This window comes from Micromonas pusilla (genome assembly GCF_000151265.4).
Source record: "Micromonas pusilla CCMP1545 genomic scaffold MICPUCscaffold_9, whole genome shotgun sequence".
Classification (NCBI taxonomy): domain Eukaryota; kingdom Viridiplantae; phylum Chlorophyta; class Mamiellophyceae; order Mamiellales; family Mamiellaceae; genus Micromonas; species Micromonas pusilla.
Genome location: NW_003315890.1, coordinates 266,994 through 289,355, shown reverse-complemented (window position 1 = coordinate 289,355; position 22,362 = coordinate 266,994). Strand labels below are relative to the sequence as shown.

The window sequence follows — 22,362 nt, the reverse complement described above, 5'->3', positions numbered from 1 at the left end:
AATCATCTAGTCGCACTGCACGCGGCGCGAGAACGCGGCGGCGGTTTCACGAGCGACGCGGCTTTTTTCGTTTCAAAGCTCCCTCGCGCGCTCCGGCGTCGCGCTCCGGCTTCGACGATCCGACGAGCACGCCGCCTTCTCCCGAGGACGCGAACGGGTTCGATGCGTCCTGTACGTACACGACCTGCTCGGGCGCGGTCGACACCGCGGGGAGACGCGCGAACGTCTCGCCGATGATCGACGTGGTGGGGTATCCCGCCGCTCTCAGCGCCGCCGCGCACGTCTCCGCGGCGTCGGCGGGGACGCTCGCGAGGAGACCTCCCGCGGTCTGCGGGTCGAATATCAGAGGGTACATCGCGTTCCTCGCGATTGCTTCCTGGTTCGCGACCGCGCGGGCTAACCGCACGTTCGACGCCTGCAGCGAGGACGTTATCCCGAGGTCCAAGCACTCTCGCGCGCCGTCGAGCACAGGAACGGCGTCGAGGTCGAGCACCGCCGCGACGTTCGAGCCCTTGCACATCTCGACGAGGTGACCGAGGAGCCCGAACCCGGTGACGTCCGTGCACGCGCTCGCTCCGTGGTCGACTAAAATCTTCGCCGCGGTCGCGCTCGGTAGACGCATGCTATCGAGCGCGGCGCTTATCCAGCGTCCCTCCGCTTTCGAGCGCATGTCCGCGGCGAACAGCGTCCCGGTGCCGATCGGCTTGGTTAAAATCAGCGCCTCGCCGGACTTCATTCCCCCTTTCCGCATGAGCGTCCCGCGATCGGCGACGCCGTGGACGGAAAATCCTAACGCGAGCTCCGCTCCCTCGCAGCTGTGGCCTCCCGCGAGCGCGCAGCCGACGTCTTTGAGGACGGACGTCGCGCCGGACATCATCTGAAACAAGTCTTCCTCGACCTGAGACTCGAGACCGTACGGCACCTGCGCGATCGCGAGCGCGGCGTGCGGCTCCGCGCCCATCGCCCACGAATCTCCAAGCGCGTGTACCGCGGCTATTTGTCCAAAGATGTAAGGATCGTCCACGAAGGAACGGAAAAAATCGACGGTTTGCACGGAAACCTTTCCGGGCGGAACCGTGATCACCGCCGCGTCGTCGGGTTGATCGAGGCCGACTTCGACCTCCGCTCGCGTGGGCACGTCGAGACGCGCCATCACGCGGCTCAGCACGCTCGCGCCTACTTTCGCCCCGCACCCGCCGCAGCGCATCGGAACCGCCTGAATCGCCGCGATCGCCGCCGGTCCGGACGCGAGCGCGACTTCTGCGACCTCGGGAACGGGCTCCGGCATCGCCGGCATTTCCTGGTACATTTTCATCCACTTCCGATCGATCTTGTCCTTCCACTTCCACAGCATCGCTCCCGTCTTCGAGACGCCGCCGAAGCTCATGGAACCGCGCGACGCGATCGCGTGCTTGGACCCCGTGCTTATAAGACCGAGAAATTTCTTCTGCGGCGTGAATTCCACGAGCGGCTCGCCGAGTAAATATCTCCGCAAGTTGTCCGCCAGCGGCGGGCCTTGACGCACGGCGAACACCCCCGCTTTCGGTCGCGGATGCCCTCGCACCGCCGCGATGTCCCCCGCGGCGAATATCCCTGGATGAGACGTCGACTCCAACGTCGCGTTCACTCTGATGAACCCGTCCTCGGTCTCGAGTCCGGACTCCCCCGGCCACGCCTGCGGCGCCGCCTGCGTGCACCAGATGCACTCGTCTGCGGCGAGCACTCGTCCGCTCGCGAGTCGCACTTTATCCTTCGCGACGTCTTTCACGCCGTCGTCCTCGACGACCTCGACGCCCCTCGACGCGAACACGTCGAGGAATATATTTCGCGTGTTCGCCGCGTGCGTCGGCACGAGCTTCCCCCGCGTCACGATCGCGAACGACGCGAGGTCTTTCGACCTTCCCGCGTTTTCGAGCTCCTCGTGCAGTCGGTGTTGCATCGCGAGCGCGAGCTCGACGCCGCCGCCGCCGCCGCCGACGACGACGACGTTCGTCTTCGTGTTTTGCTCCAACACGCGTCTCATGAGCGCTTCCCACCGCGCGCTGAACCCGAATATCGGTTTCACCGGCGTCGTGAACGCGGACGCGCCCGTCACCGCGCCGGAAGACGGCGTGATGCCGACGTCGACGCTGAGCGCGTCGTAGCGAATCGACGGCCTCGACTTCAAGAGCACGCGCTGGTTCGCCGCGTCGATCCCGATCGCCTCGTCGTGCACGAGCCTGTGCCCCGCGAACGTGCACAGCGGCCGTAAATCGACGTGGCACTCTTCCCAGGTGTAGTGCCCGGCGACGTGCCCCGGGAGCATCCCGCTGTACGGCGTGTGCACGTCCTTCGCGATCAGCGTCACGCGCACGCCGGGGAGCTTGTTCATGCCGAACATCTTGAGCACGTAGACGTGCGAGTGCCCGCCGCCGATGAGGACGAGGTCTTTGACGACCGGCCCGCCCGTGTCGGCGTCCATCTTGCCCATGCTCGCGCTCGCGGCGCTCGCGAATCGGCGGCGGCGGTGGAGCGGGCGCGAGGAGGACGACGTATTCCTCGACGTCGACGACACGCGCGCGCTTCGACTCGGGTCTCGAACGCGATCGACGGCGCACGCGATCTGTGGAAGCGACGACGCGAAGCTCATGCAAAGCACATCCGCGGTCGCGTTCGGCGACGAGCGATTCGCGCGCGCGCGCGACGGCCAGCGTCCGGGGATCTGAACGCCGACGATTCGCGACATTTCGACGACACCAGACGGCGCCGTGACTGGCTACTGGCCCGGCTGCTTGGGTCCTGTCGGCATCTCCACGTGGACGTCGACACCGCGCGCGGGACGCAAAACACCTCGCGCCGCGGAAGGGCGCGGACGCGAGACCGCGACCGTCTCACCGCGAACGTCGCGAGCGCGCGCTCTCGCCGCGCGCGCCTGCGGGGACGATGACGAGCGCGACGCGCGCGGTCGCGGCGACGACGTCGATCTCGTCCCGGCGCGATCGCGTCGTCGTCGCGAGAAGATCGACACCTCGCGGCGTCCTCGCGCGTCGAACCCGCGCCGCCTCGCGCGTCATCGCGGCCGCGGCGACCGCGGAGGACGTCGCGACGTACGAGTGGAACGGCATGAAATGCGCGTACCGCGCGAAGGGCGACGCCGGGACGCCCGTCGTCCTCGTGCACGGCTTCGGCGTGAGCTCGTATCAGTACCGAGACACGATCGACGCGCTCGCGAAGACGAACAGAGTGTACGCGCTCGACCTCCTCGGGTTTGGTCTGTCCGACCAGCCGGACGTGCCGTACGAGATGGAGTTCTGGAGAGACCAAGTCTCGCACTTCATCGATGACGTCGTGAAAGCGACCGCGGTCGTCGTCGGGAACTCGATCGGATCGCTCGCGGCGTTGCACGTCGCCGCGAAAGCGCCCGAACGCGTCGCCGGCGTCGTGCTTCTCAACTGCGCGGGGGGGATGAACAACAAGGTGAAGCGTCTGCCCGGGGACTTCGACGGGTTCGGGTGGCAGTACAAGGCTGTCGTTCCCGTCTTCAGCGTCGTCCTCGCGATCATCGACTTCGTGCTTCGATTCGACGCCGTCGCGAAGCCGGTGTTCGACGGCGTGCGCGGCGAGGAAAACGTCCGCGGCGCGCTCCGAGGCGTGTACAAAGACCCGACGAGAGTGGACGACGCGCTCGTGGCGTCGATATGCGACGCCGCGGAGCGTCCCGGGGCGTTCCGCGCGTTCGTTAGGATCCTCACCGGGCCGCCGGGGCCGAGGCCGGAGGAGCTGATGGACGACGTGAGATGCCCGATGCTCATCCTGTGGGGGGACGAGGACGGGATAACGCCGTTGGACTTTCCGTTGGGGCAGTACTTCGTGAACTTGCCGGAGACGCGGGCCAGGACGACGCTGAAGGTGTTCGAGGGCGAAGGGCACTGTCTGCAGGACGATAACCCGTCCGCGGTGAGCCCGGTCATCGGGGAGTGGGTCAACGCGTTGTGAGTGCTATTATTACTCTGAAACGCCGCGTCGGAACGACCGAGAGTAGTTGTACCTATCCGAGCAGCCACCCTTGCGAGCCGACGACGCCGAACTCGCCGTCCACGACCTTCGCCTGCTTCGCTTTCTTCTTCCCCCACCGCGTCTGCCCGGACTCTTTCATCTCCTTCACGCGCCGCGTGATCTCCTTCGCGGTGTTGAACGTCCCCCCGGTCGGCTTCCCGCACGTCGCGCACGCCTTCTCCTTCGCGTTGTGCCTCAGCGCGCAGTGCTCGCAAAAGTAGTGCTTACACCTCGTGACGACCGGGTCTCTGACTTTATCCCACGGCTCGTCGCATATTCCGCACGTCGGCGGGACGTCGTCGTCGGAGTCGTACTCGTCGTCGGACCCGCGCAACGCTTCGCCGTCTTCGCCCAACGCGCGTTCCATCCTTTCGAGCGCCTGGAGCTTCTCTTTCCGAAGTTTCTCCTTCTGGTCCCACTCCTTATCCAGCTGCCACCCGTGCTTGTAATCGCCTCTATCGTGCATGAACTTGCACCCGTCGCCGTACCCGCAGTACCCGGTCTCCTTGTAATCCTTGCAGATGTCAGGTTTGTAATCCATGATGAACGTCATTCGCACGTTCGAGGACGCGCGCATCGGGCCGTGCGCGCCCGCGCCCTTCTCGCTCGCGATCGAGTGCTCTTGCCTGAACCCCGCGCGGTAGTCCACGTAGTTGTTCCTGCCTTTGTACTGCTTGTCGTCCACGAAACCCTCCGCGCGCTCGGCGGCCGTCTTCAGAACCTTCTCGCGCATCGCGCGCCCGTCCAGGTGCTTCTCCGTGTCGATCTGAAGCTCCGCGGTCGCGCCGCCGTCGCCGCGCTGCTGCAGCGTGCGGTCGCCCGCGAACGTGAAGACCTGGAGCTTCTCCTTATCGTCCCTCGCGGTCGTGCCTCCTATCGCGTTCGCGCGCTTCTTCTTCTCCGCGGGCGCGACGACGGAGGATCGCCCCGCCCCGCGCGCGGCGTCCTCGCCGTCGCTCCCGTCGTCCGCCACGGCGCGCTTCCGGACGTTCCCTCGCCCGAACTTGCCTTTCTTCTTGAACCCGCCGCCGCCGCCGCCGCCGCTAGGGGCGGTCGTGGAGGGACCGGCGTCGTGGTCGCCCATCTCGCGAGTGGGTTCGCCAGCGCCCGCGAGGTGCGCGCCGCGAGTGACGACGAGATGCGCTGAGCTCGCGGTGCCCTAAAAATTGTGCGATCGCGCTCGCGCTCGAAGTGCCGTTTCCGACCGGCTCGACCGACACTCCGCGGCTTCAAACTCGCCGTCACGGGTCATCACGCGATTGGCCTGCGATTGGCCGTCCACGCCAGCAGGATACGCTTTATTTCCAGGCTGGACGCGGTGATTAATTCAACAACACCGGGCACAACTTCCCCGCGCCGCTCCTCCTCTCACAAGACGCGCACTCGAGATGGCGTTCGCGGCGTCCACCGCGGTAAACGCCGCCCTCACGGCGCTGCCCGCGCGCCGAGCGCGGAGCGCGTCCGCGCGCGCGCGCGTCGCCGCGCTGTCTTCGCGCCAAAATAAAATCACAACAACTTTCGATCTGCGTCAACGCGCGCGTCGGACGCGCGCGCGATCGTCCAACGCGTCGCGCGCGCTGATCACCGCGGCGTACCGCGGGAGCCAGTCCGGATACGTCTCATTCAAGGGTAAATCTCCCGGGAGCGTCTCCTTCGGCGCGATCGCGGAGCCCGCGACGGAGACCGCCGCGGGCGTCGCGTACGAAACGCTCGCGCTCGGCGTCCCGAAAGAATCGTTCAAGGACGAGAGGAGAGTCGCGCTGGCGCCGGACGCGTTGGGGAAGCTCGTGAAAGCCGGGATGAAGGTCGTCGTCGAGTCCAACGCCGGGGTCGAGTCCGAGTACGCGGACGAACAGTACGTCGAGCAAGGCTGCGTCATCGGGAACCCGTGGACCGCGGACATCGTCTGCAAGATCCGACCGCCGTCCAAGCCGGAGGTGGCGAAGCTCAGAGAGGGACAGATCTTATTCTCGAACATCTACCCGCGCCAGGACGAAGCGCTCGTGGAGAGCCTCCGGGCGAAGGGCGTGACCGCGTTTGGTTTAGATTGCGTCCCGAGGACGATATCCCGGGCGCAGGCGTTCGACACGCTGTCGTCCATGGCGAACATCTCCGGGTACAGAGCCATCGTCGAAGCCGCGAACGCGTTGCCGCGGTTTTTCGCCGGGCAATTTACGATGGCCGGGAACGTGCCCCCCGCGAAGGTCCTCGTCGTCGGCGCCGGGGTCGCCGGGCTCGCGGCGGTGCAGACCGCAAAGAACATGGGAGCGATCGTGCGCGCGTTCGACGTGAGAGCCGCGGCGAGGGAGCAAGTCGAGTCCATGGGCGCGGAATTCCTCGAGGTGGAGCTCGAAGAGAGCGGCGAAGGCGCGGGCGGGTACGCGAAGGAGATGTCCCCGGAGTTCATCGCCGCGGAGATGGAGCTGTTCGCGAAGCAGTGCGCGGAGTGTGACATCGTCGTCACGACCGCGCTCATCCCGGGCCGCCCTGCGCCGAAGCTCATCTCCAAGGCGATGGTCGAGAGCATGCGACCGGGGAGCGTCACCGTCGACCTCGCCGCGGAGGCGGGCGGGAACATCGAGAGCACGGTTCCCGGGAAGGTGATTCGCACGTCGAACGGGGTGACGTGCGTCGGATACACGGACCTCCCGTCCCGGTGCGCGGGGCAGTCCTCGACTTTGTTCGGGAACAACATCGCGAACTTCATCATGTCCATGGGCGACGCGAAAGAAGGGAGGTTCGAAATCAGACTCGACGACGAAGCCGTCCGCGGCGCGCTCGTGACGCAGAACGGGAAGATCATGTTCCCGCCGCCGCCGCCGCCGCCGAAGCCGGTGCCGGTCAGAGCGCCGGAACCGGAAGAAGTGTGCGATCTCGACGCCGCGGACGAGTGCAAGCCCCCGCCCGCGTGGATCCCGGACGCGAAGTCCGCGATGGCGTTGGGGGCGCTTCTCGCGTTGTTTTACGCCGCGGGCGGCGCCGCGCCGCCGCCGGAGGCGATCGGTCTGATGTCCACGTTCTCGCTCGCGTGCATCGTGGGCTACTTCGCCGTCAACGGCGTCAGCGCGGCGCTGCACTCGCCGCTGATGTCCGTCACGAACGCGATCTCTGGGATGACCGCGATCGGCGCGCTCGAGCTCATGCGCGGGGGGCTCCTCCCCGACACCGTCGCCGCGACCGCCGCCGCCGCCGCCGTCGCGATGAGCGCGGTGAACATCGCGGGCGGGTTCTTCATGACCGGCCGGATGCTCGACATGTTCAAGCGACCGGACGACCCGCCGTCGTACTCGAACCTGTTGCTCGTCCCGGTGATCGCCGCGATCGCGTTTTACGCGAAGCAAGCCGCCGCGGGCGTCGCCGCCGTCGCGTTGCACGAGTCCATCGCGCTCGCGTCCGCGCTGTGCTGCATCGGCGCGATTTCAATGCTCGCGTCGCAGCAGACCGCGAGGACAGGGAACGCGCTCGGGTCCGCGGGCGTTCTCCTCGGCCTCGCCGCGACCGCGGGCCCTAGGCTCGCGACCGCGTCCGCGGACATGCTCATGCAAGCCGCGGGCGCGCTCGGCGTCGGCGGCGTCGTCGGCCTCGCGATCGCCGCGAGATGCGCGATCACGGATCTCCCGCAGCTCGTCGCCGCTTTCCACTCCCTCGTCGGCCTCGCCGCGACGTTGACGTCCGTCGCGGCGTACATGTCCCACCCCGCGGCCACGGGCGCGGCGCACCTCGGCGCGACGTGCTTCGGCGTGTTCATCGGCGCGCTCACGTTCACGGGGTCCGTGATCGCGTTCGCGAAGCTACAAGGTTTAGTCCCGTCCAAGGAAGTCGCGCTTCCCGCGAAGCAGGTGTTCAACAGCGCCGCGCTCGCCGGATCGCTGTACTACTGCGCGATGTTCTTCAAGGCCGCGGTCGCGGGCGCGACCGGCGACGCGGTCAGCGCCCTCGGCGCGATCGCCGCTCTCGGGGCGTTCATCGGCCTGCACGCGACGCTCGCCGTCGGCGGCGGCGACACCCCGGTCGTGATCACCGTCTTAAACTCATCCTCCGGGTGGGCGCTCTGCGCGGAAGGCTTCGTGCTCGGGAGTCAGCTCCTCACGGTCGTCGGCGCGCTCATCGGCGCGTCCGGGGCGATCTTATCGCAGATCATGTGCGTCGCGATGAACCGTTCCATCGTCGGCGTGTTGCTGGGGATCAAGGGAACGCTGAACAAAACGAAGACGGTCGACGTCGACCCGAACATGCTGTGCGACGTCGAGCGCGGCGAGTGCGTCGTGTCCGACGCGGGCACCGCCGCGCAGGACCTCGCGGACGCGAAGAAGGTCCTCATTGTCCCCGGGTACGGCCTCGCGGTGAGCAAGGCGCAGTACGCGATGGCGGACCTCATCGAGTTGTTGCGCGAGAGCGGCAAAGACGTCGTCGTCGCCGTGCACCCGGTCGCCGGGAGGATGCCCGGGCAGCTCAACGTCTTGCTCGCGGAAGCTGGCGTGCCGTACGACGTCGTGAAGGAGATGGAAGAGGTCGAGAACGACGTGGACAAGTACGACGTCTCGTTAGTCGTCGGCGCGAACGACACGGTGAACCCGAGCGCGGTGGAGGACCCGAACAGCGAGCTCGCGGGGATGCCCGTGATTCAGGTGTGGCGGTCGCAGAAGGTGCTCGTGCTGAAGCGGTCGCTCGCGGGCGGGTACGCGGACGTGGAGAACCCGCTGTTCTTTAACTCGAACACGAACATGGTGTTAGGCGACGCGAAGTCGTCCATCGAAGAGATCAAGGACGGGCTGAAGGCGCTCCTGTAGAAGTCCGTCTGGTTGTACATCCTGTCTGGTTGAGCATTATGTAGATGTGAAATAATCCAAGTGAGCGATCTCGTCGCCTCGCACACGCGCCCGCGCACGCGTACTGTAGACGCACGGACGCACACGGCATGTCGCACCACGTCAGACGCGGTAGCGGAGCGCTTCTCGCGGCGGCTCGGCAGCTCGCTCGCGCGCGCGCGGTTCGCGCGTCGGCGAGCCAACATCGTCATAACTTCGTGACGTGGCAACGATCGGAGACTCCGGGGGGTTCTCGCGCGGAGACGCGCGGGTTCGCGTCGAGTCCCGCGTCAAGAGCGGGCGAGTTCGATCGCCCCGAGTCGGGGTTGATCGCGGGGATGAAGTCGAAGGTGCGAATCGCTTCCTTCCACGCGCGCGTCGTCGTCGTTCCACCGCCGTCTCCTCGCGCCGTGACTTTTCTGACGACGAGCGAACCTCCCTCCCCATCGCGCAGATACAAACGAGCCTCGAGGCGACGTTCGTGGACGTCGTGGACATGTCCGGCGACGGCAGGCACGTCACGATCAAGGTCGTGTCGAAAGCGTTCGAAGGGAAGAACCCCATCAACCGCCAGCGGATGGTGTACAAGGCGATTTGGGAGGAGATGCAGACGGACAAGGTGCACGCCGTGCAGGGCATCGTCACGCAAACTCCGGAGGAAGCGCAATAGAGCGCGAGCACGGTATTCTTTCGTTTAGCTAACCTGCTATGATGGCATTCAATAACGTATAGAGCTAAGAGTCATCGACTACTTCCTAACGCGCCCCGGAGTGGCGTAGTTCTCCGTGAACCACTCCACCGTCTCCTTCATCGCGTCCTCGAACGGCGTGAACTTGAAGTCCGGGAGGTACCTCCGTAACTTCGCGTTGTTCGCCGTCTTCTTATGCTGCCCGTCCGCTTTCGTGGCGTCGAACTGAATCTCACCCTCGAACCCCAGAGCTTTCGCGACCGTGTGCGCGACGTCCGCGATCGACACCTCGTCCTCCTCGCCGACGGACAGGATGATCGGGTCCGCCTCGTCGTAACTTCTGAGCGTCCACACCATGAGTCGCGCGAGGTCTTTACTGAATATGAACTGCCGCAACGGCTTCCCGGTTCCCCAGATCTGAAACGGCTCGCCTTTTTGTTTACACAAGTATCCGCGGTGGATCAACCCCGGGATCACGTGCGAGTCCTCGAGGTGGAAGTTATCGTGCTTCCCGAAGATGTTCGTCGGGATCACGGACGTGAACTTCATCCCGTACTGGTCTCGATACATTCGGTTCTGCACGTCCACCATGCGCTTCGCGTACGCGTACCCCTCGTTGCTAAAGTGCGGCGCGCCGTCGTGGATCATCGTCTCGTCGATCGGGAACGTCGTCTTGTCCGGGAAAATGCACGTGCTGAGGCACGACACGAGCTTTTTTATGTTTCGCTTGTGGCACTCCTGGAAGATGTTGTCGTTCATGATGACGTTGTTCCTCCAGAACTGTACCTTGTACTTCATATTCGCGAACAGACCGCCGACTTGGGCGGCGAGGTGGATCACGTGCGTGGGCATGTACTTGTCGAATATCGCGGACGTCTGTATCGGGCACGTGAGGTCTCCGTCCCCGCTCGACAGGTACACCCACCTTTCGTTTAGGGTTCCCTCCTCGGCCTCGATCACTTCCTGAATCGCTTTCCCGACGAGGCCGGAGCCGCCGGTGACCATGACGACGGTCTTCTCGGGAGAGCTCATCGTGACGGTGTTCGCGTCGCGCGCGAGAGAGAATAACGCGTCGCGGAGGACCGCGCCACCGTCCTCCCGCGGGGATCTTGTGCTCCGTGTGCGAACCGCGCCGCTCGTGCTATCGTTTTTGAGTACGAGTGTACCGGGGTCACCTGACGTTCGACAAATTTTCCTGGCCGCAAAATGCGACGCCTGACTAATAACCCATACGTGTACGAATTTGTGTGTACCGTACGCAAGAAGCGCGCCAAGTCGGACAGCTCGACAACAGAAAAGAACCTGAGCAGCAACTCCCGCACTGCGCTCGCGCGAAGACGACGCCACCGCGACGCGAACGACGGCGGCGGCGGAGGCGCAGACGAACGCTCGCGCGAACGGAGGCCCCCGAGGCGACCGAACGCGGGTCTCGCGACCGCCCCGGCGCGCACGACGGCGGCGATGGCGTCGTCCGCGGTCGCGACGATCGCGACCATCTACAGCGGCGATCGCGTCGACGTCGTCGCGCGGGGCCGTCGCGCGCCTCCTTCGCGCACCGCCGCGAGCGCGCGTCTCGGAAACGAGCCGAGACGCATCGTCGTCGCGAACGCGTGGGCGCGCGGCGCCGCGCTGACGCGACGACGACGCGTCCGCGGCGTCGCGCCGCGCGCGTCGGAGGAGGACGACAGCGCGGCTCCGCCGACGACGTCGACGTCGTCGTCCTCGTCCGCTGAACCGGAGCTCGAGTGCGTCGTCGTCGGCATGGAGGCCGCGTGCGTTTTGAGCGTAGACGACGACGACGACGACGACGACGGCGAGAGCGGCGGCGACGCGAGCTCGACCTCCTCCGTCGCGCGCGTCGGCGTCGGCGACGACGACGACGCGGACGCCGCGACGGGTTTCGCCGCGCTCCTCGGCGGCGCCGCATTAGTCTCCCCGTTCTTCCTCTGGGGCACGTCCATGGTCGCGATGAAGACGGTGCTGCCCGCGACGAGCCCTCTGTTCGTCGCGTCCGTGCGCTTAGTCCCCGCGGGCGCGGTTCTCATCGCGTGGGCGGCGTTGAATAAGCGCCCGTGGCCGAACACCGCCAACGCGTGGGCCGCGATCGCGTTGTTCGGACTCGTCGACGGGACGATGTTCCAGGGGTTCTTGTCCGAGGGTTTGCAGCGCACGTCCGCGGGTCTCGGGAGCGTGATCATCGACTCGCAGCCGCTGACGGTCGCGGTGCTGGCGAGCGTGATATACGGCGAGACGATCGGCGCGGGGGGCGTCTTCGGTTTGTTCCTCGGCGTCGTCGGTCTGCTCATGCTCGAGCTCCCGCGCGAGGCCCTGGAAGGTTTATTCCACGGCGACGCCGCGACCGCGATCGCGGCGATCACCTCCGGTGTCGACGCGGAGGGCGGGCTGTGGGAGAGCGGCGAGTGGTGGATGCTCCTCGCCGCGCAGTCCATGGCCGTCGGCACGGTCATGGTTCGGTGGGTGTGCAAATACGTCGACCCGGTGATGGCGACGGGGTGGCACATGGCGTTAGGCGGCGTCCCGTTGCTCGCGTACAGCGTAATCAACGAACCGGAGGTTTACTCTCGTTTGGGAGAACTCACCGGGAACGAGGTAGGCGGGCTCGTGTACACGTCCATGCTCGGGAGCGCGCTCGCGTACGGGGCGTTTTTCTACTTCGCGTCGAGAGGGAGCCTCACGAAGCTGTCGTCGCTGACGTTCTTGACGCCGATGTTTGCCGCGCTGTTCGGGTACATTTTGTTGGGGGAGACGTTAGACGAGGTCCAGCTCGCGGGCGCGCTCGTGACCGTGGTGGGGATTTATCTCGTGAACACGCGCGCGAGCGAGGGCGCCGCATCAGAGAAAAATTAGGTCGAATTTTTTAACGTAAGATCGTTAGCGGCGCATTGAATCGATGTCAGCGTCGCGCGACGGGGTGAACCCTTCTCTTAGTGAATGTTCGCGTCTAAATCTAGGCTGGTCTACAGTATGACTACGTTGTTAAGATCGCTTCATCGCTTCGCGAGCCGCGCTAATCGCTGCAGGTGGAAGTTGATCGTCTGCTTTTGCTTCGGTCTCGTGGCGTGCAAGGTGAGGCAATCGTTCAGCGCGCGCTTCTCCCCCGCGCACCTCGTGTCGTTCCCGAAGTCGCACATCTTGAAGCACGTCAGGAGCGCGGTCATCTCTTCCGCGCACGTCAGCGTTTTCCGCGTGAGTTTCCTGTGATCGGAAGAGGGGGGGGGCGTCAGGATTGGCGATCTCGAACGCGAGGGACGCGTTGATAGATTGGTCCTGGGGTTTGGAGCGTCGACGCGACGCGATCGGAGCGACGCGCGGGGGAGGGACGTCCGCGCGCGGGGGGCAGATCGCGGGCATGGCGACGAACGCACTTCGTGTTCAGCCACAGCCGGGCCGTCTTCTTGGTCCCCATCGCGCTCGCGCGTGCGCGGGAGGCAATGAGGAGTCGTGGCTCGCGGAGGGCGATGAACGCGAGCAGAGTCGGCGGGTCGCGCTCGCGGTCAAGCTGAAGTTTCAAACATCGCAACCCAGTTGTACGACACCACTTCACGGCCGCGCTGGCGGCGTGATGGAGATGGCGACGACCGTGGAGAAGCGGCGAGGTGCTCGTGGCGCGCGGTCGGCGTCCTCGCCTCCCTCGCGGACGCGCGATGCGCCTCGGAACGACGCGCGCGAGGCGCGGCGCGGCCGGAAGCGACGATCCGGTTCGTGGACCATCATCGGCGCGAACGCGGCCGCGGGAGCCGTCGCGGGGACGCTCGTCAGCGTCGTCCTCCACCCCGTGGACACGATCAAAGTCGCGGTGCAAGCCGACCGCGCGGCGAGGGAGCCGCTCACGAAGGTCGTGCGCAAGATGCTCAGCGCGCGCGGGGTATCGAGGCTGTACAGCGGCCTCTCCGCGTCGCTCGCGTCGTCCGCGCCCATCAGCGCGATCTACACCGCGGCGTACGAGGCCGTCAAAGCGAAGCTGCTGCCGATGTTCCCGGAGGAGAGGAGCTGGGTCGCGCACTGCGTCGCCGGCGGGTGCGCGTCCGTGGCGACGAGCTTCGTGTACACGCCGTCGGAGTGCGTGAAGCAGCGATGTCAGGTCTCGGGGACGTCCACGGCGTGGGGCGCGACGCGAGCCATCGTTCGCGCGGAGGGGGTGTGCGGGCTGTACAAAGGCTGGACCGCGGTGCTGTGTCGGAACATCCCGCAGAGCGCGATCAAGTTTTTCGTGTTCGAGCAGCTCATGCGCGCGGCGAGTCGATCCGCGAGCGGCGGCGGAGGAGGAGGCGGCGGAGGAGGAGGCGGCGGAGGAGGCGGCGGAGGAGGCGGGCCGCTTCCGGCGCTCGTCGCCGGCGGCGTCGCCGGGTCCACCGCCGCGGTGTTCACGACGCCGTTCGACACGATCAAGACGCGGTTGCAGACGGGTGGCGGCGGGCGCGGGGCCGTCGCCGGGGTGCTGCCGACGATGCGGGACATCGTCGTCAGCGAGGGCGTCGGCGGTTTATACCGCGGCGTCATTCCCCGGTTGTTCATCTACGTCACGCAGGGCGCGGTGTTTTTTACCTCGTACGAAGTCGCGCGCCGCGCGCTGATGCGTTTAGGCGGCGAGGACGAGGACGAGGAGGAGGACGTGGGAAGGGGAAGGAGGTAGTACGCGTGGTAGTCGAGTTGTATTAGCCGTCGTATATTATTTTACACGCGCTGAGGTAGTCGCGCGCCGTCGTCGCGTTCTATTTCGCGTCCCCGATCCCGCCCCGCCTCGCCGCGAACTTATTTACTCTACTCGTACGTCGAGTCCGCGATGTACGACTCCCACCGCGAGTGCCGCAACACGCCAAAGTCTGGCAACGGCGCGATCGCGAGTAAGTACTTCGTCAGCTCCCTGAGCTCGACGTCCGTGGCCATGTTCATGTGCGCCTTGCGGAACGGCCGAATCTTCAGACCGTTTTTCGGGTTCATGACAAAGTTCCTGCGCAAGTCGTCGAACATGATCGTGTTGTGCTCGCCGTACCTGCCGTCGAACTTCGCCCAGAGCCACCCTAAGGGTTTGCAGTCGAACACGCCGTACTTCTCCGTGTGCACCGTGATCATCGCGCCGTGGTCCACGAGCTGAAGGAGCTTATAGTTTGGGTTGTTCAACACCCCGAGCTCTTTCATCTTCACCTCGATCCACTTCATCCCGGTCGCGGACCATATCGCGATGTCGTAGTGCTCGTACGCCGCGGTCAGGAACTCGTGCAGGTACGGTCGCATGAGCTCGTGCGGCGCCTCCGCGGTGGAGCGGTGGTCGAACAGGGTGTAGTCGATGTCGAGGACGAGAAGTTTCTTCCCGTCCCGCGGCGGGTTCAGCGGCTCCACCTTGTACTTTTCGATCCTCCTCCGCAGCTTCTCGACGTTCTCTTCCTTATCCCGGACGTCGATCTTCTCGTCCACGCCGACGTCGAAGTCGTCCACGACCTCCGGGGCTTGCTCCGCGGCGACGACGACCTCGTTGATGCTCGCCTCCGTGCTTCCCATGCACATCACGACCTTCGGCATCTTCAGAGACGCGAGCGCCGCGTCGTCGGCCGCGGGTTTGGGGCCCTGCTTCACGTTCAGGAGCTTCTGGCGCTTCGGTTGGACGTTCGTCTCCGCCTCGATGCATCGTTTCAAGCACGCGACGTCCGCTTCCTGCGAGGAAAGACAGGGGGAAGGAAAGGGGTGAGGAAGGCGCGGACTGGACGAGAAGATATCGGCTCAGCTGTCGCGCGAGATCTGAACATGAACAACACGGCGGGCGACAACGGGCGACGAACCTCCGGGACCGTGACCGTGAACTGCTTCCCCTGCCACTTCACCGCGATCGTCGTGGATGCGTTCGTCATGACGTCGACGCGGACCGACCCCTTCTTCGCGTCCGCGCGCGCTGGAGAAGTGGCGGACGCGCGCCCTCGTTCGAAAATCGAACGGCAGTGCCGACTACTTTCGCAATCGTCGCGCTTACGAACCCTAAACCCTCACTCGTCAACACGCGGGCGAGATGGGGCGGCAGAGGGATGACGGCGGCGAGACGTCCGAGACGAAGCGGTCTCCGGAGAGCGGCGTGACGTCGTTCCTCGCCGGCTCGAGCGCGGGTCTCGTCTCCAGCGGCATCCTTCAGCCGTTCGAGGTCATCAAGACGCGGATGCAGGCGCACAAATTGCGTCCGGGAAGCATCAACAAGAGCATGTTCAAGACCGCCGGGTGCGTCGTCAGGGACGAGGGGATTCGAGGTTTATGGTCCGGGGTCACCGCGTCGTGCGTGCGCACCGCCGCGGGCGCGGGTCTGTACTTCCTCCTCCTCGAGCGCGTGACGAAGGAGGTGAACGCGCGATTCCCGGAGTCCCCGAACGCGTCGCAGTCGTCCGTCGCGCTGATGAAGACGTTCGCCGTCGGCGCGGTGTCTAGAAGCTTAGCCGCGACGCTGCTGTGCCCGCTCACGGTCGTGAAGACGCGGATGGAGTACACGTCCATGAGCGGGACCGCGTACACGGGGGTGACGAACGCGCTCGTGACGATAGGACGAACGGAGGGGATGCGGGGGTTATTTTCCGGGCTCGGGTCGACGCTGTTGCGGGACGCGCCGTTCAGCGGATTAAACCTCGTCGTGTACACGCAGACGAGGAAGATGATGCAGGACATGCGCGCGAAGGAAGGGCGCGCGATGACGCCGTTCGACACGTTCGTCGCCGGGGCCATCTCCGGGGGGGTCGCGACGTTCTTGACGCACCCGCCGGACGTGTTGAGGACGCGGATACAGCTGAGGAGCGTCAACGTGACGTTCGCGTCCGTCGTCGCGGACGAGGGAATTCGGGCGCTGTGGGTCGGGTCGCTGCCAAGGATCGCGCGACGGACGCTGCAGCAGGCGATGACGTGGAGCCTGTACGAGTACGTCGCGAAGAACCTCGGCGGGACCGCGTTGTCGCCGTGAGCGAGCGGCGGGTCGCGAGTCCTTCTCGAGTCTTACGTAATATTAGATGATACCCTTAGTCGACTATAAGATACGCGACTCCACGACGCGTCGTGAGCGTACCCGTTGTACACGTACGCGTACGATAATAACCTACAGTGCGTGTACCGCATCACACGTCGATGAACAAGTTCGCCTTCGCGACGTCCGCGATGGGAATTTTCAGCCGCCACTCTCTCTGCTTCTTGTTCATCCCCTGCCCCTTCTTCGCCTGCGGTCGGTTCTCCGGGACGTCCGCGAGCTTGAACTCGACCGCGTCGCCGTCCACGTCCACGACGTCCATCACCCTCGTCCTCGTCCCCTCCGCGCCGTCGTCCTCCGCGGCGGCGGCGTACGTCACCTTCATCGTGAGGTTCCGGAACCGCGGCAGGTCATCCGGCAGCCGCAACGCACGCTCCGCCCCCGGCGACGCCACCTCCAACGCGACGTCTTCCGGGAAGTTTTCCTCCTCCAAGAGCGCGTTGAACTTCCTGCTCACCTCGCCGAGCTGGTCCAGCGTCGGCGACCCGAACTTGTCCTTCACCGCGTCGACGCTCGCGTACACCCGCCGCCGCTCGACGGACACCTTGAACGAGTAAATCTCGAGCTCGCCGTTAAATTCGTCGTCGCTCAGCGTCGTTCGCATGGAACGCAGCGCGAGCTCGCCCCAGTCCGTCCCGGACGTGTTGATCAGGTCGTTCGCGTCGACGTCGTCGTCGTCGTCCGACACGATCGGCTCGCCGAGCTCGTCCACGTGAGCGAGCTCCTCGCCGTCGTAGTCGGCGTCGTCGACGGACGATCGCGACGAGGAGGCCTTCTCCGCGAACGCGCGGACGTCCGTCCGTCGCGCGCCGAGGCGCGGCCGCGCGACGCGGTCGCGGTCGCCGTCGAGGCGCGGCGTGGTCGCGGAGGACGCGACGCCGCGGTCGCCCGCCGCGGCGGACCATCGCGAGCGGGGGACCGCCCACGCGCGATGGTTGTTGGACGAATGGGGCGCCGCGATTCGCGAGGTCGGCCGACCCCCGCGCGCGCACGTCGCCGCTCTGCCGTCGACGAGACGCCCGGACGAAGAGACGAGCCGAGGTCGTCCCGCGCGACACAGCGACGAGAGCGCGCGCTGAGATGCGAGCATCGTGGCCGTCGCGTCGTGACGCGCGCGAGGTTATGAGGCATTGAAACCCTCTCGCCGCAATCTGTTCACGGCGCGGGCTGGGAGTGGGCACGCGCGTCACCGTCGTCAGACGCTCAGATCTCGACGCGCTGAGGATGCCGGCGCAGCAGGAGCTCCTGCGCCTGATAGGCGTCGGGGGGGAGAACGAGCCGGATCTCCCCCCCGAGCGACTGGAGGAGATGCTCGAGCAGCTCTGGCGCGAGGTCGCTCCGCAGGCGCGTGCCGTCGGGCCGTCCGTCCGTCGCCGCGTTTTAAATCAATCGCTCGACGGAGAGGAACGCCACCTGACGCCCTCGCTCGTCGTCCCTCCCCCCGCTCCCTCCCTCCCTCCCTCCCTCCCTCTCCAGATTCTCGACGGCCCCGGGATCGAGACGCAGCTCAGCCGTCTGAACTTCCTCCCCACGGGCTGCGACGGCGTCGACGACCTCCTCGGCGGCGGCCTGCGCCAGGGCCAAGTCACCGAGCTCACCGGCGAGGCGGGCACGGGGAAGACGCAGCTGTGCCTCTCCGCCGCCGCGTCCGCGGCCGCGCTCGGTCACAGGGTCGTGTACGTCGACACCGGCGGCGGGTTCTCCTCCGCGCGCATTAAAGAGTTCCACCGCGGGTTCGTCACCGCGGACGCGGACACCTCCGAGGTGGAGCAGCACCTCGCGCTGACGCTGGACCTCATCACCGTCGTGAGGGTCCACGACGTGATGCACGCGTTCAAAGTGTTAGAGGAGCTCGGGTTAGGACTGCTCGGTGACCCCGGAGTGAAGGGCGACGGCGGCTTAGAGGGCGAGGCGGACAGCGCGATGATCGGGCGCGAGATGGGTCTGCTCGTCGTGGACTCGCTGTCGTCGTTGCTGTCCCCGACGCTCACGCGGTTGCATCATCAGGGGTACACGACGATGGCGTCCGTCGCGTCGTTGCTCAGGAGCCTCGCGCCCGTTCACAACTGCGCGGTGCTGTACACGAACCACACGGTCAGCGCGGGGGGGATGGGGGGCGACGGCGGCGGGGGAGGGGGAGAACGGGGCGGCGCGGGAGGGAGCGGGCCGTCGGTGAAGCCCGCGCTGGGGATACGATGGACGAGCACGCCGCATCGCAGGTTGTGTCTGTCGCGAGACGGCGGCGGCGCGGGGACGTCGTGCGGCGCGGAGGTCATCTACGGACCGGGGACGGGCGTGAGGACGAGGTTCAGGGTCGTCGGCGACGGTATCCGGACGCTGTGACTGACGCGACGCGGCGAAGAAGGAGAGCTGAGTAGGACGAACGACGACGGTACGGTACAGTGTAGAAGACGAGAGCGTCGCGAGAGCGTAATAAACGTAACCTTAGAATAAACCTTACGAAGAATAGCGGCGACCGAATGATGACCGCGGACGGACCGGCGCTCTCTCAGTTCGTCGGCAGCCCGCTCTCGAGCCACCCGCGGCGCTTATCGAATCCACCCTCCATCACGAACACGTTCCCGAACCCACGCGACGAGAGCGCGATCGCGACCGGGACCGCCTTCGGCCCCATCACGATGATCTTCTTCCCCTTGTTCGCCTTTTTCAGCGACGCGACGATCAACGCCAACGCGTCGATCTCCAACTTCCCTCGCGCGCCCACTTGCTCCGTCTCCACGACGACCACGCTCCCGCCGCGCACTTCCGGGACGCCTCTGTCCTGCGCCGCGCCGTCGCGCACGTCCACGAGCAGCGCGCCCTCGCGGACGTCGTCGAACGCGGCGACGGCGGAGACGTCCCCGGCGTACCCGCGCGCCGTCTTCGCGAGCGGTCCGACCCACAGCGGCGACGTCGCGAACAGCACGGCGCCGGTCGCGACGACCGCGGTGAGCGTCGCGCCGTCGAGGGCTCTCGCCGCGTCGAGCGTGGTGTCGAGCGCGTCCGCGAACGCGGGGACGACTCGTTCGACGGCGCTCGAGACGCCGCGCGCGGCAGAGGAGAAGTCCACGTCGACGCCCGCGCTCTTCGCGCTCGACGACGCCGCCCTGAGCGCGCTGTCGACGCCGCCGCCGATGGACTTCTCCACGAGGTCGACGTTCTTCTTCACGAGCGGCGCGGCCTGCTTGGTCGCCTTGGACACCTCCTCGGTCGCGCTCGAGACGAACGGCGTCGCGTCCTTGACCGCCTCCTCGACGAGCGGCGCGAGTCGGTCGATCGCGGGCGAGAGCGCGTCTCTCGCCGTGGTCGCCGCGTCCGAGGCTCGAGCGAAGACGCCGACCACCGCGTTCACGCTGTCGTCGACGGAGGAGACGAACGATTCGATCGCGTCCTTGTCCGCCGCCGCGAGCGCGGCGGGGATTGGGGCGAATGCGACGAGTCCCGCGGGGACGCCGACGACGATCGCGGCTTTTTTGCCGTCGATCGCGGCGACCGTCGATGATGCCTTCGAGGCGACGCGCTTGGACGCGCGGTTGGACGCGCGCGCGGGGCGCGCGGTGGACGCGCGCGTCGTCGTCGCGAGCATCGTCGCGACTGTGATGAGCACGCGCTGGGTGAGGCGAGGGCGCGCGAGATGTGGCGCGACGCGCGTCACGGCGGTTCGATTCCTGCGATGCTGCCACTTGGCAACTGAAGACGAATCAGATTCGCGCGCGAAATCCATGCTATCCTGCCTTCTCTGGCTCGGAAGAAACCGGAGCGCGCTGCTAGGGCTGGTGGAGAGCTCGTGAAGAAACGCGTCGTCGACAATTCGCGACCCCAGCATCTCTTACCTGTAGCCAGAAATGATGGCGGCTCGACACGTCCCCGCCTTGGGGGCATCGCGCGCGTCGTTCGCGCGCGGCGGCGGCGAGGGCGTCGCGTCACGAACGAAAAGCGTCGCGACCCTTCCACGACGCGCGTCTTCCCTGAGAGGCGCGCGATGCGTGATCCAGTCCGACCCCCCCGCGGCGAAGGCGGCGAAAGAAAAAGATGCCTCCTCAGAGAAGAAGACCGCGGTCGCGCAGGGCCCGTCCGTGCGCCTGCCGAACCTCCCCGACCACGACGTCGCGGACGCAGACGCCATTCGCGAGGTTTTCCCCGAGGACATGATCGTCAACCGCGGCGAGCTCGGCGTCGTGAACCGAGGCGTCATGCGCGCGGAGGACGCCGAGCGCTTGAACTGGTACCTGCGCGCGATCCTCACCGCGAACGTGTACGACGTCGCCGTGGAGTCCCCGCTCGACTTCGCGCCGCGTCTCAGCGCGCGCGTCGGGGCGAACATCCACCTGAAGCGCGAAGACCTCCAGCCCGTGTTCTCGTTCAAACTTCGCGGCGCGTACAACCGCATGGCGGCCATCTCCCCGGAGGCGCGAAAGAACGGCGTCATCTGCTCCTCGGCGGGGAACCACGCGCAGGGCGTCGCGCTCGCGGCGAAGGAGCTCGGCTGCGACGCGGTCATCGCGATGCCGGTGACGACGCCTGCGATCAAGGTGGACGCCGTGCGCAGGCTCGGCGCCACGGTCGAGCTCGTGGGTGAAAATTACGACGCCACGCAGGCGTACGCGAAGAAACGCGCCGAGGAGGACGGGCGGACCTTCGTCCCGCCGTTCGACGATCCGCTCGTCGTCGCGGGGCAGGGGACGGTCGGGTTGGAGATCGTGCGGCAGCTTCCGAAGCTGGAGATCGTGTTCGTGCCCGTCGGCGGCGGCGGGCTCATCGCCGGGATCGCCGCGTACGTCAAGAGCATCCGCCCGGACGTGAAGGTGATCGGCGTCGAGCCGGAGGGCGCCAACGCGATGCTGCAGTCGCTGAGACACGGCGAGATCTGCCGGCTCAGGAGAGTGGACGGGTTCGCGGACGGCGTCGCGGTGAGGCAGGTCGGGGACGTGTGCTTCGACCTGTGCCGGCAGCTCGTGGACGGGGTGATGACCGTGAAGACGGACGAGATCTGCGCGGCGATCAAGGACGTGTTCGAAGAGACGCGGTCCATCTTGGAGCCCGCGGGCGCCGTCGCCGTCGCCGGCGCGAAGGCGTACTGCGAATTGAACGGGATCACCGGCGACGTCGTCGCGATCACGTCGGGGGCGAACATGAACTTCGACCGCCTGCGCGTGGTCTCGCAGCTCGCGGACGGAGGTTTAAAGCAAGAGGCGACGCTGATGTCGATCATCCCGGAGACGAACGGGTCGTTCAAAAAGTTTGTGGAGGTGGTCGGCGAGGACGTCAACTTCACGGAGTTCAAGTACAGGGCGGTTCAGGACGAGACGCTCGAGGCGGTCGTGCTGTACTCCGTGCAGATCGAGTCCGAAGCGCAGCTCGAGACGCTGCACGAGAGCCTGAGCGAGGCGGGGATTTTCACGGAGAACGTCACCGAAGACGAGACGACGCAGATTCACCTGAGGCACATGATCGGCGGCGCCACGGGGGTGCTGCAGGAGAGGCTGTACGAGGTCGAGATCCCGGAGAGGGCGGGGGCGTTGGACACGTTCTTGGACTACGTCTCGCCCAAGTACCAGATCACGATGACGCACTACAGGAGCGACGGCGGCAGGGAAGGGAAGGTGCTGTTCGGGATGATCGTGCCCCCGGCGGAGCGCGAGGAGTTTGACCGAGTCCTCAAAGACACCGGGTACGTCGTGGAGGACCTGACGTCGAACAAGGCGTTTAACATGCTGTACGGGTGCACGAGGAAGGGCGCGTGCGACGAAAAATTCGAGCAGACCGCGAATTGATTCTTTTAGTCGTTGTATTCGATCGACTCGTCGTTCGTACATCGT

General features: G+C 66.2%; 15 protein-coding genes across 15 annotated transcripts; 8 read left to right on the top strand and 7 right to left on the bottom strand.

The window, feature by feature from the left end:
- Nucleotides 1-46: 46 nt before the first annotated feature.
- On the bottom strand, nt 47-2,470 carry SELD (selenide, water dikinase; the record flags this gene model as incomplete). The annotated part of the gene is made up of 1 exon (XM_003060853.1): nt 47-2,470. One exon carries the CDS (start codon nt 2,468-2,470, stop codon nt 47-49), a length of 2,424 nt encoding a protein of 807 aa, XP_003060899.1.
- A 632-nt stretch (nt 2,471-3,102) lies between these two features.
- MICPUCDRAFT_19619 (uncharacterized protein) lies at nt 3,103-3,975 on the top strand (the record flags this gene model as incomplete). The annotated part of the gene is made up of 1 exon (XM_003061112.1): nt 3,103-3,975. One exon carries the CDS (start codon nt 3,103-3,105, stop codon nt 3,973-3,975), a length of 873 nt encoding a protein of 290 aa, XP_003061158.1.
- A 160-nt stretch (nt 3,976-4,135) lies between these two features.
- MICPUCDRAFT_4888 (uncharacterized protein) lies at nt 4,136-5,026 on the bottom strand (the record flags this gene model as incomplete). Its single annotated transcript, XM_003060852.1, has 1 exon — nt 4,136-5,026. A coding segment is annotated over one exon (891 nt), but the record flags the coding sequence as incomplete, so codon positions are not given.
- A 367-nt stretch (nt 5,027-5,393) lies between these two features.
- On the top strand, nt 5,394-8,902 carry MICPUCDRAFT_70229 (alanine dehydrogenase fused to NAD transhydrogenase beta subunit). The gene has a single exon (XM_003061111.1). The coding sequence runs from the start codon at nt 5,424-5,426 to the stop codon at nt 8,823-8,825; it is 3,402 nt and encodes a 1,133-aa protein (XP_003061157.1). The 5' UTR covers nt 5,394-5,423; the 3' UTR covers nt 8,826-8,902.
- Nucleotides 8,766-9,589, top strand: MICPUCDRAFT_60607 (bola-like protein). Its single transcript, XM_003061110.1, has 2 exons — nt 8,766-9,193; nt 9,298-9,589. Exons 1-2 carry the CDS (start codon nt 8,954-8,956, stop codon nt 9,511-9,513), a joined length of 456 nt encoding a protein of 151 aa, XP_003061156.1. The 5' UTR covers nt 8,766-8,953; the 3' UTR covers nt 9,514-9,589.
- Nucleotides 9,590-9,591: 2 nt separating this feature from the next.
- Nucleotides 9,592-10,563, bottom strand: MICPUCDRAFT_60606 (dehydratase; the record flags this gene model as incomplete). Its single annotated transcript, XM_003060851.1, has 1 exon — nt 9,592-10,563. The coding sequence occupies one exon, from the start codon at nt 10,561-10,563 to the stop codon at nt 9,592-9,594; it is 972 nt and encodes a 323-aa protein (XP_003060897.1).
- Nucleotides 10,564-11,427: 864 nt separating this feature from the next.
- On the top strand, nt 11,428-12,360 carry MICPUCDRAFT_3720 (Drug/Metabolite transporter superfamily; the record flags this gene model as incomplete). Its single annotated transcript, XM_003061109.1, has 1 exon — nt 11,428-12,360. A coding segment is annotated over one exon (933 nt), but the record flags the coding sequence as incomplete, so codon positions are not given.
- A 179-nt stretch (nt 12,361-12,539) lies between these two features.
- Nucleotides 12,540-12,710, bottom strand: MICPUCDRAFT_60604 (uncharacterized protein; the record flags this gene model as incomplete). Its single annotated transcript, XM_003060850.1, has 1 exon — nt 12,540-12,710. One exon carries the CDS (start codon nt 12,708-12,710, stop codon nt 12,540-12,542), a length of 171 nt encoding a protein of 56 aa, XP_003060896.1.
- A 191-nt stretch (nt 12,711-12,901) lies between these two features.
- On the top strand, nt 12,902-14,185 carry MICPUCDRAFT_60603 (mitochondrial carrier family; the record flags this gene model as incomplete). The annotated part of the gene is made up of 1 exon (XM_003061108.1): nt 12,902-14,185. The coding sequence occupies one exon, from the start codon at nt 12,902-12,904 to the stop codon at nt 14,183-14,185; it is 1,284 nt and encodes a 427-aa protein (XP_003061154.1).
- Nucleotides 14,186-14,313: 128 nt separating this feature from the next.
- Nucleotides 14,314-15,398, bottom strand: MICPUCDRAFT_60602 (uncharacterized protein; the record flags this gene model as incomplete). Its single annotated transcript, XM_003060849.1, has 2 exons — nt 14,314-15,204; nt 15,330-15,398. 2 exons carry the CDS (start codon nt 15,396-15,398, stop codon nt 14,314-14,316), a joined length of 960 nt encoding a protein of 319 aa, XP_003060895.1.
- A 155-nt stretch (nt 15,399-15,553) lies between these two features.
- Nucleotides 15,554-16,483, top strand: MICPUCDRAFT_34885 (mitochondrial carrier family; the record flags this gene model as incomplete). The annotated part of the gene is made up of 1 exon (XM_003061107.1): nt 15,554-16,483. The coding sequence occupies one exon, from the start codon at nt 15,554-15,556 to the stop codon at nt 16,481-16,483; it is 930 nt and encodes a 309-aa protein (XP_003061153.1).
- A 151-nt stretch (nt 16,484-16,634) lies between these two features.
- Nucleotides 16,635-17,633, bottom strand: MICPUCDRAFT_60600 (uncharacterized protein; the record flags this gene model as incomplete). Its single annotated transcript, XM_003060848.1, has 1 exon — nt 16,635-17,633. One exon carries the CDS (start codon nt 17,631-17,633, stop codon nt 16,635-16,637), a length of 999 nt encoding a protein of 332 aa, XP_003060894.1.
- A 134-nt stretch (nt 17,634-17,767) lies between these two features.
- On the top strand, nt 17,768-18,886 carry RAD51D (Rad51 DNA recombinase 4; the record flags this gene model as incomplete). Its single annotated transcript, XM_003061106.1, has 1 exon — nt 17,768-18,886. The coding sequence occupies one exon, from the start codon at nt 17,768-17,770 to the stop codon at nt 18,884-18,886; it is 1,119 nt and encodes a 372-aa protein (XP_003061152.1).
- A 166-nt stretch (nt 18,887-19,052) lies between these two features.
- Nucleotides 19,053-20,267, bottom strand: MICPUCDRAFT_60598 (uncharacterized protein; the record flags this gene model as incomplete). Its single annotated transcript, XM_003060847.1, has 1 exon — nt 19,053-20,267. The coding sequence occupies one exon, from the start codon at nt 20,265-20,267 to the stop codon at nt 19,053-19,055; it is 1,215 nt and encodes a 404-aa protein (XP_003060893.1).
- A 424-nt stretch (nt 20,268-20,691) lies between these two features.
- Nucleotides 20,692-22,355, top strand: MICPUCDRAFT_63278 (uncharacterized protein; the record flags this gene model as incomplete). Its single annotated transcript, XM_003061105.1, has 1 exon — nt 20,692-22,355. The coding sequence occupies one exon, from the start codon at nt 20,692-20,694 to the stop codon at nt 22,315-22,317; it is 1,626 nt and encodes a 541-aa protein (XP_003061151.1). The 3' UTR covers nt 22,318-22,355.
- Nucleotides 22,356-22,362: the final 7 nt, after the last annotated feature.